The sequence below is a fragment of the Hemitrygon akajei genome, unplaced genomic scaffold (assembly GCF_048418815.1).
Source record: "Hemitrygon akajei unplaced genomic scaffold, sHemAka1.3 Scf000048, whole genome shotgun sequence".
Classification (NCBI taxonomy): domain Eukaryota; kingdom Metazoa; phylum Chordata; class Chondrichthyes; order Myliobatiformes; family Dasyatidae; genus Hemitrygon; species Hemitrygon akajei.
The window spans coordinates 4432622-4449254 of record NW_027331934.1 but is presented as its reverse complement, the minus strand read 5'-3'; the positions used below and the strand labels follow the sequence as shown (position 1 = coordinate 4449254).

The following is a 16633-nucleotide window of genomic DNA, read 5'->3' as shown; positions in this document are numbered from 1 at the left end:
TCAAAAGGAATTTCCCCAATGAAATCGATAATAAATCAATACGTCCCCAAATTTGTTCATATCCCGGACGCAGGCTCCAATTTTGTTATGAATCGCAACGCTTTAGACACGAACCAGCAGCAATAAACTACACTTGGAGTCCGTTTTTGATGTTAAAACTACCTTTATTAGGATCTACTTATAATATAGTGTTACGTACCCCGTAACTGGGTGTCTTACCAGCAAAGATAGAAGTATCCGTTGGAGTCTGGTACTATTATCAAACAGTGTTTATTAGTAAAATATACAAATCAATATCAACAATGCAAATATACAGATAATACACGTTAGCAATACTAAACCTAGAAGTGTGGGTATAATAATAATCAATAATAAACAAGCTCTATCGATGTCTAGGGGATAATGAATTGTCATATGTGAATATAAAGTTCAGTTCCGTTCATACAGGCTGAGGTAGTTGTTGGTCGATGTGTTGTAATTGTTGGAGAGAGAGAGAGAGCAAAATAGTGACAGCTCCAGTCAGTCAAACCTTCCTTTACGTTCTTGATCAGTCGATGTGTTGTTGTGGCCATTCAGGTATGACCCCTCTCACCTTTAGCTAGACCGTTCTTCTATGGTGGACTCATCACCCAGGCAAGACCCAGACTCGTCACACACACACAAGACCCCACCGGCCTCGCTATAAACACTGTGAGTTAAAATTGACCGATCCTTCGTTCGGTGTCCAATGCCCCACACTTTTCTCGTGGGTTCTAACACTTAAGCAGTGCTCACTAGTGTGTCTCTTGGTGCGTCTGACGGGTGTCTCCCCTGACCTCACTTTTATCCCTACTGACGGGGTCTCAGGACAATCAGTTTTGAATGGCTTAGCCCGTCAAACAAGCCAACTCCGGCTGTCCACTGAGGAATTCTAATGAACAGAATAGTACCAAGTAAACAATCCTTCTCAGAAGCCGTAAGTATTTCAGGAGTCATAACATGGTGGGTAAACAATCCTCTCTCCACTCTCTTATCAGAAGCAAATATTCCAGTCCCACTATGTTTTTCCCTTTGACTCTCTTTCTCTCTCATTAGCAGCATGTCAACAGTAACGGTTTGTAATTTTCCCAGGGGAGGGGGACATGGGCAACCCTGCACCCTTCTGCCCATCAGAGTTGTTCATCCTTCGTAACAGGACAAGGCATTTCGGCTGGGAGCTGCGTCAGCAGGGACGTCTTTATTTCGGCGACTGTTCTAAAGCTGGTTTGAGAAGCCCCTCCTCTAGAATATTTCAGGAATCATTTGGACTTATTAAATTTCCACCTTAAGGCTTAAATGGGCTCTGCTCAGAATTGTCTTTCAGTTCGACTGATAACTATAGAAGCATAACGCTGTTAACATTCGTGTAAGTTAATCGTTTACTGTTCAATGTTTATTTGAGTAGAGGTTATTAAATGTCGTTGTTTATTTTAGAGAAAACTCGACTCAAATTTATCTCTGTTGCTGTTGATTCATAGCAATGAGGATTTCTCAGGGGGAGTGAGGATGTCCATTGTTTCGCCATCAAAGGAGTTTCCCTCTAACCCCTCACTACAGATATATCCCTCATCTTCCTCTCCATATGTTCTAATAGATGGCTGCACTTGTAACCCACACTGCGTAGCGGGTACCTCACTCAAACCTGCCCGCTCCACCATCGTATCACTCTTACCCACAGTTACGACGATGCAGGGATAATCCCCAGGGTCTCCCTGCAGGCCATTAGTTGATGGGGTCGGCATGCAGGGTATATCACCCTCCCCAGGATACAAGTACGAAGGGGACCCCAGCAGCTCTGGTCCAGGGGATTCTCCGGCAGCCTGATGCTGACAGTGAGAGAGCTTGGTCTCTTCTCTGCTCATATTATTGGAATCACTTGCCTCCAGGGAGGCGCTTACTACTAAGTCCTGGGTGGAGGGCTCCAGGTCTGTCGTAGTTGTGCAAACAGGGCTAGCACTAGCGTCCTGCACAACCACACCACCTACCACAGGACTGGTGGCTACATCTGGGGATTCAGGTTTAGAACCAACCTCTACCGGATTCCTACCCCTTATAGCCATATAACCATATCACAATTACAGCACGGAAACAGGCCATCTCGGCCCTTCTAGTCCATGCCGAACGCTTACTCTCACCTATTCCCACCTACCTGCACTCAGCCCATAACCCTCCATTCCTTTCCTGTCCATATACCTATCCAATTTTTATGACAATATCGACCCTGCCTCTACCACTTCTACTGGAAGCTCGTTCCCCACAGCTACCACTCTCTGAGTATAGAAGCTCCCACTCGTGTTACCCTGAACTTTTGCCCCTTAACTCTGAACTCATATCCTCGTTTGAATCTCCCCTACTCTCAATTTGAAAAGCCTTTCCACGTTAACTCTATCTATCCCTCTCATAATTTTAAATGCCTCTATCATGTCCCCACTCAACCTTCTACGCTCCAAAGAATAAAGACCTAACTTGTTCAACCTTTCTCTGTAACCTAGGTGCTGAAAAGACATTTTGAACCACTTCCAAAGTATTTCACGAACTAAATACAGCAGTTTTTCCTTGATTTCTCCCAGCTCATTCAGAACAACTCCACACTGTGTCTGACCACGAGAGCGTGTGATGGGGCAGTGTGGAGGGAACTTCACTCTGTGTCTGACCCCAGGAGTAGGTAATGGGACGGTGTGCAGGGAATTTCACTCTGTGTCTGACCGGAAGTGTGTGACGGGTCGGTGTGGAGGGAGATTCAATATGATTCTGATCCCAGGAGTGTGTGATGGGACGGTGTGGAGGGAGATTTCCTCTGTGTCTGACCCCGGGAGTGTGTGATGGGATGGTGTGGGGGGAGATTCACCCCCATCTGTTTTGTATTTGGGACTCAAGTGAAATCACATCTGCCATTACAGTCAATTTTAACTGTCTGCGGGGGCAGTTAGTTACGATGGGGGTAGGGTGGAGGTGAGATACTGGGCACCCAGACACTGCAAGTCCCACTTCGCTCAGCCTGGAGCTGAGACGCTGCTGTCCCCAGAGCCATTATAACCATATAACAATTACAGCACAGAAACAGGCCATCTTGGCCTTTCTAGTCCGTGCCTAACGCTTACTCCCAACTAGTCCCACCTATCTGCACTCAGCCCATAACCCTCCATTCCTTTCCTGTCCATATACCTATCCAATTTTTTAAATGACAAAATCGAACCTGCCTCTACCACTTCTACTGGAAGCTCTTTCCACACAGCTATCACTCTCTGAGTAAAGAAGTTCCCCCGCGTGTTACCCATAAACTTTTGCGCCCATCTCTCAACTCATGTCCTCTTGTTTGAATCTCCCCTACTCTCAATGGAAAAAGCCTATCCACGTCAACTCTATCTATTCCCGTCATAATTTTAAATACCTCTATCAAGTCCCTCCTCAACTTTCTATGCTCCAAAGAATAAAGATCTAACTTGTTCAACCTTTCTCTGTAACTTAGGTGCTGAAACCCAGGTAACATTCAAGGAAATCTCCTCTGTGCTCTCTCTATTTTGTTGACAACTTTCCTATAATTTGGTGACCAGAACTGCACACAATACTCCAAATTTGGCCTTGGCAATGCCTTTAACAATTTTAACATTACATCCGAAATCCTATACTCTGATTTATAAAGGCCAGCATACCAAAATCTTCCTTCACCACCCTGTCCACTGAGATTCCACCTTCAGGGAGCTATGCACCATTCCTGACTGCCCTACCATTTACCATATATAATTTCATTTCATCGGGTGCAGGGGGCAGCAGTAACCCCGGTCACTGTTTCTCCTCATGAGACTCATGTCCAAAACCAAGACGGGAAGTTACAGCGGTTTATTGATTGCATCATGACAAATGAAAATTAAAGAATGTGTGATCTGCTGACGTGCGGGAATAAATAAGCTGCTCCCGACTCACTCACAGTCACACACAATTAACTGACCGGCGACAACGAGTGACCGGTTGAATAATCAGTCCCGTGTCTCACCATCACTCTGCATCGGGGAACCGATGATTATAAAATCACACTTCAGGGCCGTGTCCGGGATCGCTGCAGATCCAGGGTCACTGCCGAGGGATTTGTCAATTTAACATCATTATATCGGCCAGGCTGCCGAATGCACCGTCCTCAGCAAAGGGAGCAAAAGGATTCTCTCCCGGGACAATCCCATCCCGGGACATCAGTTTCCCAGACTGAGCCCCGGACCCCGGACTCTTCCTGTCTGTGTAATTCCCCCAGGTGTCACGTGGGGAGTCTCGAAACTGCACATCTGGCGGAAGCTGGCGCTGGACAACAGGCGGATTAACGTCACTGCGGGACCGCTTCCGATGTCAACTAGCGTGAGACCGGAGCCAGTTCCGTTAAAACTGCTGGGAATGAAAGGGGAGCTTTTGCTGCTAGATGATTTAACCGGCCAGTTCTGACAAGGTCAGCAGCTCATCCATTCAAGCTTCCAATCAATCTCTGTCACTGTTCATCATCCGAGCACTACCACTCATCTAAGAAATGAGAGGTCCGTTCCGCCCAAGTCTCATACTCCTCCTCCCCTTCAGACATGGATGTTATTCCAGAGAATAGGCGAAGTCTGCCATAGCTGGGACTTTGAATATGATTTATCCATTTTGTCGCTAGAGAAGTAAGGGCGGAATACCTCAGAATTCTCACTCTTCAGCGGGGGACGTGGACATTCCAAATCTGATCACTCTTTCCCCTTACACCTCAGATATGGTAGAACCCTGTCTTTCAAATCTCCGCCCTCAGCTACCTCAGCGCTGGTGTGCATTAAAACGAGAGCTGCGCCCGCCAATTTATCAAACCTCCATCCGCAATCGCAACTTTAACAGTGGAATTAACAATTCATCCGGAGTACAAATATCTGATCTATTGGTTCAATGCTCAGGGTAATCACACAGCATCCAACAGAATCAATCGCGAACATTGCCCCCACAATTGCAACTCTTGCTTCGCCTGGAAGCCTAATTTAAGAAATCTCATTTGGGCAAATGCTCCGCGAAGTGTCCCCTGTTACAAATCAAAATCCCGTACACAATATGGGATTAGATGATTAAACTTTATGACTCTTGCTTTGACTATATGGCGAGTAGAAAAATGAAATAGAAGAAAAAAAGGGGCCACTCTTATTAAACAGTCAGTGCGGAAAGATGGAGCTCACTGATAAGCCGATCTTTCACCATCGACCTCCTCCGATCGTCGCTGCCCCTCGGACCCTCGCTCCGAGTCGAGAGGGCAGGAGTTAAAGAAGTCGGGCATGTTAAAGGAGAGGGCTGCGAATCGGACAAAATGTCTCCACTCTGCGGGCGGGGATTTTCACACATTCAGATGTTCACTGTCAGTCCAGGTCTGGGTTCCTGCAGAGATCTCAGTTCCTTCTCCCCGATCTCACTGAATTTATTGTCCCACAGCCTGAAACAGATGGAAGAATATAGATGAAATAAACAGATTACACAACAGTGTCAGTTACAGGGGATTGGGGTTAATGTTTCAACAACACTCACAGACAAATATCGCCAGAAAACCCGCGGATCCGCTGATATTTTATCACATTGAACACAAACACTCACCAGATCCGCTCCAGACTCGGGTGGGTCAGTATGAGGTGACGGAGAGCGGGGACAGATCGGTCTGTCAGAGTGTTTGATCTCAGGTTCAGCCACGTCAGTGATCGGTTTGAACTGAGAGTGGAGACGAGATCCTCGACACCAGAATCTCTGAGTCCGACACTGTACAGCCTGGAAATGAGAGAGAGTGAGGGTGAGGGACAGAGAGAGACAGGAGACGGTACAAATCCTTGGTGCTTATCAGTAACACAGTTACTGATCACATTAATGTTCAGTGACAGACACCCAGTGACTGTAAACACAATCTCCCACAGTCTGCTACTTACCCCATTTCCTGTACTTTACACTCAGGGTTCCTCAGAGCCGCAGACACCAGTTTCACTCCTGAATCTCCCAGTTTATTTTTACTCAACTTCAGCACCGTCAGTGATGGGTTTGTACTGAGAGCGGAGGCGAGATCCTCGGCACCAGAACCTGTGAGACCGACATCCTTCAGCCTGGAGATGAGAGAAAGTGAGGGTGAAGGACACAGACAGGAGATGGTACAAATCCCCAGTGTTTATCAGTAACACAATTACTGATTTTTTTTCTTCAGCACGACTGCGCAAGTCGGCCAGTGAGAACAGCGAGAAGAGTTTAAAACGAAGGCAGATTTACAGAGCGAGCGTTAGAGGAGTTGGAGACAGATTAAGAAGGCTTTAGCTCAATGGGGCTTCGGCGATAAAGGGTCGAGGCGAGTTAGGTTATCTGTTTACAATACAGACAGAGAGTATGTGTGTGAGGCTGGTTTTCTGTGCTCGGTGTCAGATGTGGGAGATCCTGGGGACTCCCAGCTTCCTGGACGGCAACATCTGCACCCGGTGTGTCGAGCTGCAGCTCCTTAGGGACCGAGTTAGGGAACTGGAGATGCAGCTCGATGACCTTCGTCTGGTCAGGGAGAGCGAGGAAGTGATAGAGAGGAGTTACAGGCAGGTAGGCACACAGGGTCACGGGAGACTGAAGAAGTGGGTCACAGTCAGGAGAGGGAAGGGCAAGAAGCAGGTACTAGAGAGTACCTCTGTGGCTGTACTCTTTGACAATAAGAACTCCAGTTGGAGTACTGCTGGAGCAGGGGGGACAGCCTACGGAGGTGGGAAGCAACAGTGGCCATGCCTCTGGCACAGAATGTGAGCTTCTGGCTCATAAGGGTTGGGAAAGGAAGAGGAAGGGAGTAGTGATAGGGGACTCTATAGTTATGGGGTCAGACAGACGATTCTTTGGACGCAGGAAAGAAACGCGGATGGTAGTTTGCCTCCCAGCTGCCAGGGTCTGGAATGTTTCCGATCGCGTCCAAGATATCCTGCAGTGGGATGGAGAACAGCCAGAGGTCGTGCTACATAAAAGTACCAATGACACAGGTAGGAAAAAGGAACAGGTCCTAAAAACAGAGTTTGTAAGGAAGTTGAGAAGCAGGACCTCAAAGGTAGTAATCTCCGGATACTGCCTGTGCCACATGACAGTGAGAATAGGAATAGAATCAGGTGGAGGATAAATGCATGGCTGAGGGATTGGAGCAGATGGCAGGGATTCAGATTTCTGGATCTTTGGGAGTTCTTTTGGATCAGGTGTGACCTGTACAAAAATGACGGTTGCACCTGAATCCCAGGGCGACCAATATCCTGGCGGGAAGATTTGCTAAAGGTACTGGGGAGATTTTAAACTATAATTTTTGGGGGGTGGGAAACAAAATAAAGTGATGAAGGAAAGGGAGTTTGGCTCACAAATAGAGAAAATTTGGAGACAGTGCGAGAGGGCGGATAGGCAGGTGATAGAAAAGGAAGACGCTCAGCCCAATGTCTATTTTAATGCAAGGAGTGTTGTGACCAAAACAGATGAGCTTAAAGAATGGAATCAGTACTTGGAGATATGATGTGAAGGCCATTACAGAGACTCGGATGGTGCAGGCACAGGAATGTCTATCTGGAGTGCCAGACTTCAGATGTTTCAGAAAGGACAGGGAGGGAGGCAAAAGTGGTGAGGACGTGGCACTGTTGATCAGAGATAGTGCCACGGCTGCAGAAAAGGACGAAGTCATCGAGAGGTTGTCTACAGAGTTTCTGTGGGTGGAAGTTAGGAACAGGAAGGGGTCAATAACTCTACTGGGTGTTTTTTTTAGACCACTCAACAGTAACAGGGACCTCGAGGAGCAGATAGGGAGAAGGATTCTGGAAATGAGTAATAACAACAAGGTTGTTGAAGTGTGAGATTTTAATTTCCCAAATATTGTTTGGCATTTCCCTAGAGTGAGGGGTTTAGATGGGGTGGAGTTTGTTATATGTGTTCAGGAAGGTTTCTTGACGCAGTATGTAGATAAGCCTACAAGAGGAGTGGCTGTAGTTGTTCTGGTATTTGGAGATGAACCAGGTCATGTGTCAGATCTCACAGTGGGAGAACATTTCGGGGATTGTGATCACATTTCTATCTCCTTTACCATAGCATTGGAGAGGGATGGGAACAGACAAGTTAGGGAAACCCATACGTGAAGTAAAGGGAACCATGAGGCTATCAGGCTGGAACTTGGAAACATAAATTGGAAACAGATGTTCTGAGGGAAACGTACCGAAAAATTGCAGAAAAAGTTCAGGGGATATTTGCGTGGTGTTCTGAGTTGGTTAGTTCTAATGAGACGTGGAAAAGATAGTAGGGGACAAGATCCCTGGTGCACAAAGGCTGTTGTAAATCTAGTCAAGAAGAAAAGAAGAGCTGACGAAAGGTCCAAAAAATGAGGTAATGATATGAATCTGGAAGATTATAAGGCTCGCAGAATGAAATTAGGAGAGCTAGAAGGGGCCATGAGAAGGCCTTGTCAGAGAGGATTAAGGAAAACTCCAAGGCATTCTGCAAGAATGTGGAGGAAGAGGATAGGACGTGAGAGAATAGGACCAATCAGGTGTGACAATGGAAAAGTGGTAAGGAACCGGAGGAAATAGCAGAGGTATTTAATGAAACATTTGTTTCAGTATTCATGACAGAAAAGGATCTTGGCAATTGTAGGGATGACTTGCAGTGGACCCAAAAGCTTGAGAATGATAGATATTAAGAAAGAGGATGTGCTGGAGCTTTTGGAAAGCATCAAGTTAGATACATCACTGGGATATGACGGGATGTACCCTAGGCTACTGTGGGAAGTGAGGGAGGAGATTGCTGAGCCTCTGGCGATTATCTTTGCATCATCAGTGAGGACAGGATAGGTTGTGGTGGATTGCAGGGTTGTGGATGTTGTTCCCTTATTCAAGGAAGGGAGTAGGGATACCTCAGGAAATTATAGGCTACTGTGGCGTACATCAGTTGTTGGTAAGTTGCTGGAGAAGATCCTGAGAGGTAGGATTTATGAACATCTGGAGAGGCAAAATATTATAAGGAATAGACAGCATTGCTTTGTCAAAGGCAGGTCATGCCTTACCAGTCTGGCTGAATTTTTTGAGGATGTGACTAAACACACTGATGAAGGTAGAGCAGTAGATGCAGTGTATATGGATTTCAGAAAGGCATTTGATAAGGTACCCCATGTAAGACTTATTGAGAACGTAAGGGGGAATGGAATCCAAGGGGACATTGCTTTGTTTCAGCTTGAACTGGCTTGCCCAGAGAAGGCAAAGAGTGGTTGTAGAGACGTGATATTCTGCATGGAGGCCGGTGACCAGTGGGGTACCTCATGGATCTGTTCTAGGACCCCTAGTCTTTGTGATCTTTATAAATGACCTAGATGAGGAATTGGAGGGATGGGTTATTACGTTTGCTGATGACACAAAGTTTGGCGGTGTTGTGAAAAGTGTGGAAGGCTGTTAGAGGTTACAACAGGACATTGATATGATGCAAAACTGGGCTGAGAAGTGGCAGATGGAGTTCAAGACAGATAAGTGTCAGGTGGTTCATTTTGATAGGTCAAATATGATGGCAGAATATAGTATTAATGGTCAGACACTTGGCAGTCTGGAGTATCAGAGGGATATTGGGGTCTGAGTCCATCGGATACTCAAAGCTGCTACGCACGTTGACACGTGTTTAAGAAAGCATACAGTGCATTGGCCTTCATCATTCGTGGAATGAGTTTAAGAGCCAGGAGGTAATGTTGCATCTATATAGGACACTGGTCAGACACCACTTGGAGTACTGTGCTCAGTTCTGGTCGCCTCACTACAGGAAGGGCATAGAAACCATAGAAAGGGTGCAGAGGAGATTTCCAAGGCTGTTCTCCGGATTGGGGAACATGCCTTATGAGGATAGGTTGAGTGAACTCGGCCGTTTCTCTTGGAGTGGGAGAGGATGAGAGGTGACCTGATACACGTGTACAAGATAATGAGAGGCATTGATCATGTGGATAGTCAAGAGGCTTTTCCCCAGGGCCTAAATGGCTAGCACGAGAGGACTTATCTTTAAGGTGATGGAAGTAGGAACAGAGGACATTTCACTGGTACTTTCTTTTTTACAGAGTGCTGAGTGCGTGGCGATGGAGGTGGAAACAATAGGGTCTTTAAGAGATTCCTGGATGGCTACATGGAGCTCAGAAAAAAAGAGGACTAAGGGTATAGCCTAGGTAGTTCTATGGCACGGACATGTTCGACACAGATAAGTGGGACGAAAGGCCTGTATTGTTCTGTAGGTTTTCTATTTTTTCTCTGATTCTACTGATCACATTAGTGTTCAGTGTCAGATACCCAGTGACTGTAAACACAATCTCCCACAGTCTGGTACTTACTCCAGTTTCTGTATTTTACACTCCGGGTTCCTCAGAGCCGCAGACACCTGTTTAACTCCTGAATCTCCCAGTTTATTTTTACTTAGGTCCAGTTCCGTCAGTGATGGGTTTGTAGTGAGAGCGGAGGCGAGATCCTCGGCAGCAGAATCTGTGAGACCGACATCGTACAACCTGGAGATGAGAGAGGGAGTGAGGGTGAAGAACAGAGAGTGACAGGAGACGGTACAAATCCCTAGTGTTTATCAGTTACACAATTACTGATTTTTTTTCTTCAGCACGACTGCGCAAGTCGGCCAGTGAGAACAGCGAGAAGAGTTTAAAAGGAAGACAGATTTGCAGAGCGAGCGTCAGAGCAGCGGGAGACAGAGTAGGAAGGCTTTGGCTCAACGGGGCTTCGGCGATAAAGGGTCGAGGCGAGGTAGGTTATCTGTTTACAATACAGACAGAGAGTATGTGTGTGAGGCTGGTTTTCTGTGCTCGGTGTCAGATGTGGGAGACCCTGGAGACTCCCAGCCTCCTGGACGGCAACATCTGCACCCGGTGTGTCGAGCTGCAGCTCCTTAGGGACCGAGTTAGGGAACTGGAGATGCAGCTCGATGACCTTCGTCTGGTCAGGGAGAGCGAGGAGGTGATAGAGAGGAGTTACAGGCAGGTGGTCACACCAGGGCCATGGGAGACTGAAGAAGTGGGTCACAGTCAGGAGAGGGAAGGGCAAGAAGCAGGTACTAGAGAGTACCTCTGTGGCTGTACTCTTTGACAATAAGAACTCCAGTTGGAGTACTGCTGCAGCTGGGGGGACAGCCTACGGAGGTGGGAAGCAACAGTGGCCATGCCTCTGGCACAGAATCTGAGCTTCTGGCTCATAAGGGTTGGGAAAGGAAGAGGAAGGGAGTAGTGATAGGGGACTCTATAGTTATGGGGTCAGACAGACGATTCTTTGGACGCAGGAAAGAAACGCGGATGGTAGTTTGCCTCCCAGCTGCCAGGGTCTGGAATGTTTCCGATCGCGTCCAAGATATCCTGCAGTGGGATGGAGAACAGCCAGAGGTCGTGCTACATATAGGTACCAATGACATAGGTCGGAAAAAGGAACAGGTCCTAAAAACAGACTACAGGGAGTTAGGAAGGAAGTTGAAAAGCAGGACCTCAATTGTAGTAATCTTTGGATTACGGCCTGTGCCACGTGACAGTGAGAATAAGATTAGGATGAGGTGGAGGATAAGTGCATGGCTGAGGGACTGGAGCAGGGGGCAGGGATTCAGATTTCTGGATCATTGGGAGTTCTTTTGGAGCAGGTGTGACCTGTACAAAAATGACCGTTGCACCTGAATCCCAGGGCGACCAATATCCTGGCGGGAAGGATTGCTAAAGGTACTGGGGAGATTTTAAACTAGAATTGTTGGTGGGTGGGAAACAAAATAAAGTGATGAAGGAAAGGGAGGTTGGCTCACAAATAGAGAAAATTTGCAGACAGTGCGAGAGGGCGGATAGGCAGGTGATAGAGAAGGAAGACGCTCAGCCCAATGTCTATTTTAATGCAAGGAGTGTTGTGAACAAAGCAGATGAGCTTGAAGAATGGAATCAGTACTTGGAGTTATGATGTGGTGGCCATTACAGAGACTTGGATGGTGCAGGCACAGGAATGTCTATTTGGAGTGCCAGACTTCAGATGTTTCAGAAAGGACAGCGAAGGAGGCAAAAGAGGTGAGGGCGTGGCACTGTTGATCAGAGATAGTGTCACGGCTGCAGAAAAGGACGAAGTCATCGAGAGGTTGTCTACAGAGTTTCTCTGGGTGGAAGTTAGGAAATGTAAGGGGTCAATAACTCTACTGGGTGTTTTTTTTAGACCACTCAACAGTAACAGGGACCTCGAGGAGCAGATAGGGAGAAGGATTCTGGAAATGAGTAATAATAACAAGGTTGTTGAAGTGTGAGATTTTAATTTCCCAAATATTGTTTGGCATTTCCCTAGAGTGAGGGGTTTAGATGGGGTGGAGTTTGTTATATGTGTTCAGGAAGGTTTCTTGACGCAGTATGTAGATAAGCCTACAAGAGGAGTGGCTGTAGTTGTTCTGGTATTTGGAGATGAACCAGGTCATGTGTCAGATCTCACAGTGGGAGAACATTTCGGGGATTGTGATCACATTTCTATCTCCTTTACCATAGCATTGGAGAGGGATGGGAACAGACAAGTTAGGGAAACCCATACGTGAAGTAAAGGGAACCATGAGGCTATCAGGCTGGAACTTGGAAACATAAATTGGAAACAGATGTTCTGAGGGAAACGTACCGAAAAATTGCAGAAAAAGTTCAGGGGATATTTGCGTGGTGTTCTGAGTTGGTTAGTTCTAATGAGACGTGGAAAAGATAGTAGGGGACAAGATCCCTGGTGCACAAAGGCTGTTGTAAATCTAGTCAAGAAGAAAAGAAGAGCTGACGAAAGGTCCAAAAAATGAGGTAATGATATGAATCTGGAAGATTATAAGGCTCGCAGAATGAAATTAGGAGAGCTAGAAGGGGCCATGAGAAGGCCTTGTCAGAGAGGATTAAGGAAAACTCCAAGGCATTCTGCAAGAATGTGGAGGAAGAGGATAGGACGTGAGAGAATAGGACCAATCAGGTGTGACAATGGAAAAGTGGTAAGGAACCGGAGGAAATAGCAGAGGTATTTAATGAAACATTTGTTTCAGTATTCATGACAGAAAAGGATCTTGGCAATTGTAGGGATGACTTGCAGTGGACCCAAAAGCTTGAGAATGATAGATATTAAGAAAGAGGATGTGCTGGAGCTTTTGGAAAGCATCAAGTTAGATACATCACTGGGATATGACGGGATGTACCCTAGGCTACTGTGGGAAGTGAGGGAGGAGATTGCTGAGCCTCTGGCGATTATCTTTGCATCATCAGTGAGGACAGGATAGGTTGTGGTGGATTGCAGGGTTGTGGATGTTGTTCCCTTATTCAAGGAAGGGAGTAGGGATACCTCAGGAAATTATAGGCTACTGTGGCGTACATCAGTTGTTGGTAAGTTGCTGGAGAAGATCCTGAGAGGTAGGATTTATGAACATCTGGAGAGGCAAAATATTATAAGGAATAGACAGCATTGCTTTGTCAAAGGCAGGTCATGCCTTACCAGTCTGGCTGAATTTTTTGAGGATGTGACTAAACACACTGATGAAGGTAGAGCAGTAGATGCAGTGTATATGGATTTCAGAAAGGCATTTGATAAGGTACCCCATGTAAGACTTATTGAGAACGTAAGGGGGAATGGAATCCAAGGGGACATTGCTTTGTTTCAGCTTGAACTGGCTTGCCCAGAGAAGGCAAAGAGTGGTTGTAGAGACGTGATATTCTGCATGGAGGCCGTTGACCAGTGGGGTACCTCATGGATCTGTTCTAGGACCCCTAGTCTTTGTGATCTTTATAAATGACCTAGATGAGGAATTGGAGGGATGGGTTATTACGTTTGCTGATGACACAAAGTTTGGCGGTGTTGTGAAAAGTGTGGAAGGCTGTTAGAGGTTACAACAGGACATTGATATGATGCAAAACTGGGCTGAGAAGTGGCAGATGGAGTTCAAGACAGATAAGTGTCAGGTGGTTCATTTTGATAGGTCAAATATGATGGCAGAATATAGTATTAATGGTCAGACACTTGGCAGTCTGGAGTATCAGAGGGATATTGGGGTCTGAGTCCATCGGATACTCAAAGCTGCTACGCACGTTGACACGTGTTTAAGAAAGCATACAGTGCATTGGCCTTCATCATTCGTGGAATGAGTTTAAGAGCCAGGAGGTAATGTTGCATCTATATAGGACACTGGTCAGACACCACTTGGAGTACTGTGCTCAGTTCTGGTCGCCTCACTATAGGAAGGACATGGAAACCATAGAAAGGGTGCAGAGGAGATTTCCAAGGCTGTTCTCCGGATTGGGGAACATGCCTTATGAGGATAGGTTGAGTGAACTCAGCCTTTTCTCTTGGAGTGGGAGAGGATGAGGGGTGACCTGATACAGGTGTACAAGATAATGAGAGGCATTGATCATGTGGATAGTCAGAGGCTATTCCCCAGGGCCTCAATGGTTAGCACGAGAAGACTTATCTTTAAGGTGATGGAAGTAGGTACAGAGGACATTTCACGAGTACATTCTCTTTTACAGAGTGATGAGTGCGTGGAATGGGCTGCCAGCAGCGGTGGTGGAGGCGGAAACAATAGGGTCTTTAAGAGACTCCTGGATGGCTACATGGAGCTCAGAAAAAAGAGGACTAAGGGTATAGCCTAGATAGTTCTAAGATACGGACATGTTCGACAAAGCTAAGTGAGACGAGGGGACTGTATTGTTCTGTAGATTTTCTATGTTTCTTTGTTTCTACTGATCACATTAGTGTTCAGTGTCAGATACCCAGTGACTGTAAACACAATCTCCCACAGTCTGGTACTTACTCCAGTTTCTGTATTTTACAATCCGGGTTCCTCAGAGCCGCAGACACCTGTTTAACTCCTGAATCTCCCAGTTTATTTTTACTTAGGTTCAGCTCCGTCAGTGATGGGATTGTACTGAGAGCGGAGACGAGTTCCTCGGCAACAGAATCTGTGAGACCGACATCGTACAACCTGGAGATGAGAGAGAGTGAGGGTGAAGGACAGAGAGTGACAGGAGACGGTACAAATCCCCAGTGTTTATCAGTAACACAATTACTGTATTTTTTTCTTCAGCACGACTGCGCAAGTCGGATAGTGAGAACAGCGAGAAAGGTTTAAAAGGAAGACAAATTTACAGAGCGAGCGTTAGAGCAGCGGGAGACAGAGTAGGAAGGCTTTGGCTCAACGGGGCTTCGGCGATAAAAGGGTCGAGGCGAGGTAGGTTATCTGTTTACAATACATGCAGAGAGTATGTGTGTGAGGCTGGTTTTCTGTGCTCGGTGTCAGATGTGGGAGACCCTGGAGACTCCCAGCCTCCTGGACGGCAACATCTGCACCCGGTGTGTCGAGCTGCAGCTCCTTAGGGACCGAGTTAGGGAACTGGAGATGCAGCTCGATGACCTTCGTCTGGTCAGGGAGAGCGAGGAGGTGATAGAGAGGAGTTACAGGCAGGTGGTAACACCGGGGCCACGGGAGACTGAAGAAGTGGGTCACAGTCAGGAGATTGAAGGGCAAGAAGCAGGTACTAGAGAGTACCCCTGTGGCTGTACCCCTTGACAATAAGTACTCCTGTTCGAGTACTGCTGGAGCTGGGGGAACAGCCTACGGAGGTGGGAAGCAACAGTGGCCATGCCTCTGGCACAGAATCTGAGCTTGTGGCTCAGAAGCCTAGGGAAAGGAAGAGGAAGGGAGTAGTGATAGGGGACTGTATAGTTACGGGTTCAGACAGGCGATATTTTGGACGCAGGAAAGAAACTCGGATGGTAGTTTGCCTCATAGGTGCCAGGGTCCGGGACGTTTCAGATCGCGTCCAAGATATCCTGCAGTGGGATGGTGAACAGCCAGAGGTCGTGCTACATATAGGTACCAATGAAATAGGTAGGAAAGAGGAACAGGTCTTAAAAACAGACTACAGGGAGTTAGGAAGGAAATTGAGAAGCAGGACCGCCAAGGTAGTAATCTCGGGATTACTGCCTGTGCCACGCGACAGTGAGAATAGGAATAGAATGAGGTGGAGGATATGTGCATGGCTGAGGGATTGGTGCAGGTGGCAGGGATTCAGATTTCTGGATCATTGGGTGTTCTTTTGGATCAGGTGTGACCAGTACAAAAATGACGGTTGCACCTGAATCCCAGGGCGACCAATATCCTGGCGGGAAGGTTTGCTAATGGTACTGGGGAGATTTTAAACTAGAATTGTTGGGGGGTGTGAAACAAAATAAAGTGATGAAGGAAAGGGAGGTTTGCTCACAGGGAGTTTAAGAGCCGAGAGGTAATATTGCATCTATATAGGACCCTGGTCAGACCCCACTTGGAGTACTGTGCTCAATTCTGGTCGCCTCACTATAGGAAGGACATGGAAACCATTGAAAGGGTGCAGAGGAGATTTCCAAGGCTGTTCTCCGGATTGGGGAACATGCCTTATGAGGATAGGTTGAGTGAACTCGGCCTTTTCTCTTGGAGTGGAAGAGGATGAGAGGTGACCTGATACAGGTGTACAAGATAATGAGAAGCATTGATCATGTGGATAGTCAGAGGCTATTCCCCTGGGCCTCAATGGTTAGCACGAGAGGACTTATCTTTAAGGTGATGGAAGTAGGTACAGAGGACATTTCACGGATACATTCTTTTTTACAGAGTGCTGAGT

General features: G+C 46.8%; 1 protein-coding gene across 1 annotated transcript in view; it reads right to left on the bottom strand.

Annotated features, from left to right (window-relative positions):
- Positions 1–204: 204 nt before the first annotated feature.
- The window catches only part of LOC140720891 (NACHT, LRR and PYD domains-containing protein 3-like), a 1078849-nt gene continuing 1062420 nt past the window's right edge, over positions 205–16633 (bottom strand). Inside the window, exons 13-17 of the mRNA XM_073035738.1 lie at positions 14788–14958; positions 10343–10513; positions 5931–6101; positions 5608–5775; positions 205–5449 (exon numbers count right to left, since the gene is read on the bottom strand). Of these exons, the coding sequence (XP_072891839.1) occupies positions 5362–5449; positions 5608–5775; positions 5931–6101; positions 10343–10513; positions 14788–14958 (769 nt within the window). The 3' untranslated portion in view covers positions 205–5361. The remainder of the gene's footprint in view (positions 5450–5607; positions 5776–5930; positions 6102–10342; positions 10514–14787; positions 14959–16633) is intronic.